Source organism: Centruroides sculpturatus, unplaced genomic scaffold, assembly GCF_000671375.1.
Source record: "Centruroides sculpturatus isolate CEXI.00-Female unplaced genomic scaffold, Cexi_2.0 scaffold2430, whole genome shotgun sequence".
NCBI classification, from domain to species: domain Eukaryota; kingdom Metazoa; phylum Arthropoda; class Arachnida; order Scorpiones; family Buthidae; genus Centruroides; species Centruroides sculpturatus.
Window position 1 is genome coordinate 16,422 of NW_019386561.1, and position 3,693 is coordinate 20,114.

The 3,693-nt window shown below is 33.5% G+C and overlaps 1 protein-coding gene across 1 annotated transcript; it reads left to right on the forward strand.

Moving 5' to 3' along the window:
* Nucleotides 1–257: 257 nt before the first annotated feature.
* Nucleotides 258–2,113, forward strand: LOC111615308 (paired box protein Pax-6-like). The gene is made up of 2 exons (XM_023356730.1): nt 258–653; nt 745–2,113. Exons 1-2 carry the CDS (start codon nt 470–472, stop codon nt 840–842), a joined length of 282 nt encoding a protein of 93 aa, XP_023212498.1. The 5' UTR covers nt 258–469; the 3' UTR covers nt 843–2,113.
* The last annotated feature ends 1,580 nt before the right edge of the window (nt 2,114–3,693 follow it).

A 3,693-nucleotide genomic window follows, 5' to 3' on the forward strand; every position in this document is an offset into this window, starting at 1 on the left:
GAAATAGGAGCGCAGAAGAGCTACAGTAAACGCTGTTTAACCTTATATTATATACTGAAATGGTCACCGAAACGATTTTCTTTATTTAGTCAGTTCATTTTTCATACTCATGAACTGTTTACAATCCGCAATTTGATTCGAGGAAAGAATTAATCACGCACTACATTTATCTCTTAGATCATTAGCCGTGCGTACACCTCACCAACAGGAATGAAAACGATTTTTAAATTAGATTTGAAAAAATTCATAAAATTCGGCCAATTTTTATGGAATGTTAATGCACTTTTACGTATTTATGTTCGTTAAGAATAACTTGACGATGTACTAATGATTTTATGCATTTTGCTTATCGTCAAATTTTTTAATAGTGATTTTATCGTAATTAACTAGAAACTTTGCAAGATAAATTATTTAATTTTTTACATTTTTTTTCGATTATTTAATAGTAGTAATATTTTTTTCCAGCAATATGCCTCCTGTTTCCAGTATGGCTCCAAGTCCTTGTCTTCAGCAAAGGGACGCTTCCGCTTACCCTTACATGTTACACGACACGCTTAGTTTGGGCACGTATTCTCGAGCTTCGTGCACACCCGCTCAGCCCATGACTAATCATCCCTCTTACGCTGTTAGTGGTGCTAGTCCTCATGGTGCAGGTAAGAGATTTAATTGAAGTAACAAATTCGATTTAGATTAATTAAATTTGGGTTTATGCGTATGAACCAGAGGAAAATTTCTTTGTTTCAGCTGGTGTGATATCACCAGGAGTGACAGTACCTGTGCAGGTACCGGGACAATCTCCGGATATACCTGTAACAACTAACTATTGGCCAAGAATCCAGTGACAAAAAGCATCTTGTTCTGTCATCTGGAGCGATTTGAAGAGATCAACTCAATCAATGTCGTCGTCGGTAATGTTGAATCTTCTGAGAAAGTGATGGCAGTTCAAGTGCATCACATTAGAACCTATGTAAAAAAAACAACAAAACAAAAACAAATATATATTAAATCAGCGAACGTTAGAAGAGATGCAAGATGAAATTACAATCCTCGTTTAGAAAAATGATTATCGGAAGTTTGACGTGAAAAACGTTTTATTTGGAGTTTTTGAAAGCTTGTTACTTTTTAGATACGTTTGAAGACCATTTGCCAATCTTACTAGTCAAAAGTTATGTATGATAATGCAATGCAATATCAGTCTTTTAGAATTTAAGGGAAAAAAGATGTAAGCTCGTATGTTTTCCTTTTCATTTTAGAATTCAACCGTGTTTTAAGATGAAATTTCGTCCATAATCATTCATATTAAAGAAAACAAAAATTTGCTCACCATATTCTTAAAAGAAAGCTGACCCGTTATAAACACAGTATTTTAGTCTTCCCTTTTGAAAAATCTGATGACCATAACCACCCAAAAATTTCATCATAATGTGACGCGTGAAATGCGCGTGAACGTGACTGTGATTCACCCCCATCCTTTTATGATACATTAAATAGGGGTGTTGTCTGCCTGTTTACCCGTTCCTAATAAAGCCTTGCTTTCCCACCCACATGATATTGTACAGGCCATTTTAATGTAGTCATCTCTAAGAAAAAAAAATATAGTCAATCAAATAAACACTTGGTGATTTTAAATATTTCATTCTCTAAAGAAAACAGATGGTTAAAAATTTGTAAATATCAAAAAAAAAAATCTTCGTGACAAAATGGCGGCCATTAAAAGCGCTCCTTAGACGCAGAAATTTCGTTTAGAATTTCAATTTAATGTATTTAAATAAAGTCTATTTATATAGTAGACAAAGTGTCGAATATTTAATGAACAGATTTTGACATTGATGTATGAGTGCATGTGTAATACAGCACGAATTAATATATTCAAATGTATGTTTTAATATTTTTGTGAGGTTTTTTGAATCGTGTGAATTGTTAATGCTTCTCAACAAAGAAGAAAACATGAAAATTTCCTTTTATGCAATTCAAATTGATTTATTTGAAAAACTGTAGCAAACGAACGAAACTCGCCATCAATAATTCAAAAAAAAAAAAAAACTGATCTCCCTTAATCACAATTACATATGATTTTAATGTCCTTCCAAAAGCTTATTAATTTTTATTTTAATTAACATAAAATTGTTTCCGGGATACAGTTTATGTACATATGCCGCGATTCACTATCATCACGCACAAATTATTGTTTTGTCAACATTTCTGTCACTAACGGTTAATCTCTGCATAACGACTATTACCATTTCCCTCATGTTACGTAACAGAACCGCTGCATGCGATCGTCGCAACTCCAAAGATAAACTCTAATTGAAAAGGGGGATCGATCGGCCATATCCGGATACAAATATGAAAATTGTCCAAATTTACAATATTAATTGCTTGATATTCACTCGAAATAATTACACACGATAAATTCGCGGGTGGGGGATATTTTTTTCCTCCTCACCCCAACGTTAACTTCAACAGCATTCTAACGTATTCCCTTCACGTTTTTTGGAAGTATTAAGCATTTTTCTCCCTTCTATCGCGCTCTTTCTTTATATTCTGGATAACTGGAGGAGAGCTTTTTACAATCCGCCAGTAATTTTATTCGCACAATTTACCGCGCGCATAGGGCCGCTACCCCGAAAAATCGCTTCATAAATATTGAAATTTATAAGGATGTAGATATTGGCCGTTGTTTGGCGCCAACATCAATCAAGAACACAGCACACGGAGACGGCGATGCATCTCTAGTTACGGCCTATTTGGAGATGAATCAGTCATTGAGCTACAAAGTGGTGCTTTCCGATGAGTGCGCAGAATTATAAAACGCCTATACATAAATAAATTTATTATTTTTTTTACGCTTTCCAGTATAAAATTTCGATAAAAAATTCAACTTAAATGGCTTATTTGTAGTAAAATTTTAATTAAAATAATATATACCAAATCAAAATTTCCTGTATCTGGAATGGCTGATGTCTCCTCGTGAGAACCTGTTTCCCCCCCTCATTGAAATCTCTTCGATATCCAACGATATATATTTTCTTTTTTTGTTGTGTTTATACGTTATAGTGTAGATCATATTTGACAATAAAAAATTTAATTCGTTATCTTGTCAGAAGTGATTCATTTTTATATACAAGAAGAAGGGGGGGAAAAATGGTTTCCCTCCACGCAAAATCACGTATACAACGAAAAGCTACAGTCGATAAATAATTCAGGTTTCAGGTATAAAAACTTTGTGTATCCCCCTTGTAGCATATGTGACAGTCTACAATTCGAAAATAGAATCGAATACTTGGCTGAAATGTAGGGATCAATGTGACATTTCCAACATACTTGATAGTCTTATGTCACGTGAAATGCCAAGATGACATACATCGTGAATCCAATTTTCACGGAAGGAGGGCGGACAAGAATGACACAAATGTATGAGATGGGAATTGTCCGGGGATTTTGATAAAAATTGTGGAATACAAATAGTTTCTGGATTTTGGAATCGAGAAAATATTTCTAAACAATACAAGTATTCCTGCTATCATATATTATGAGAATATTTTAGAAGACGAATCATTTTCAATAGGAATGTTAGTGAAAGAAAATTTAGAAATGAGGAAAACATTAAATCCTCTTACTTTGCCAATTATTTAGAAAAGAAAATATATTACTGCAGTTCACATACAACAAAAATATCTGAAAAATCGAATG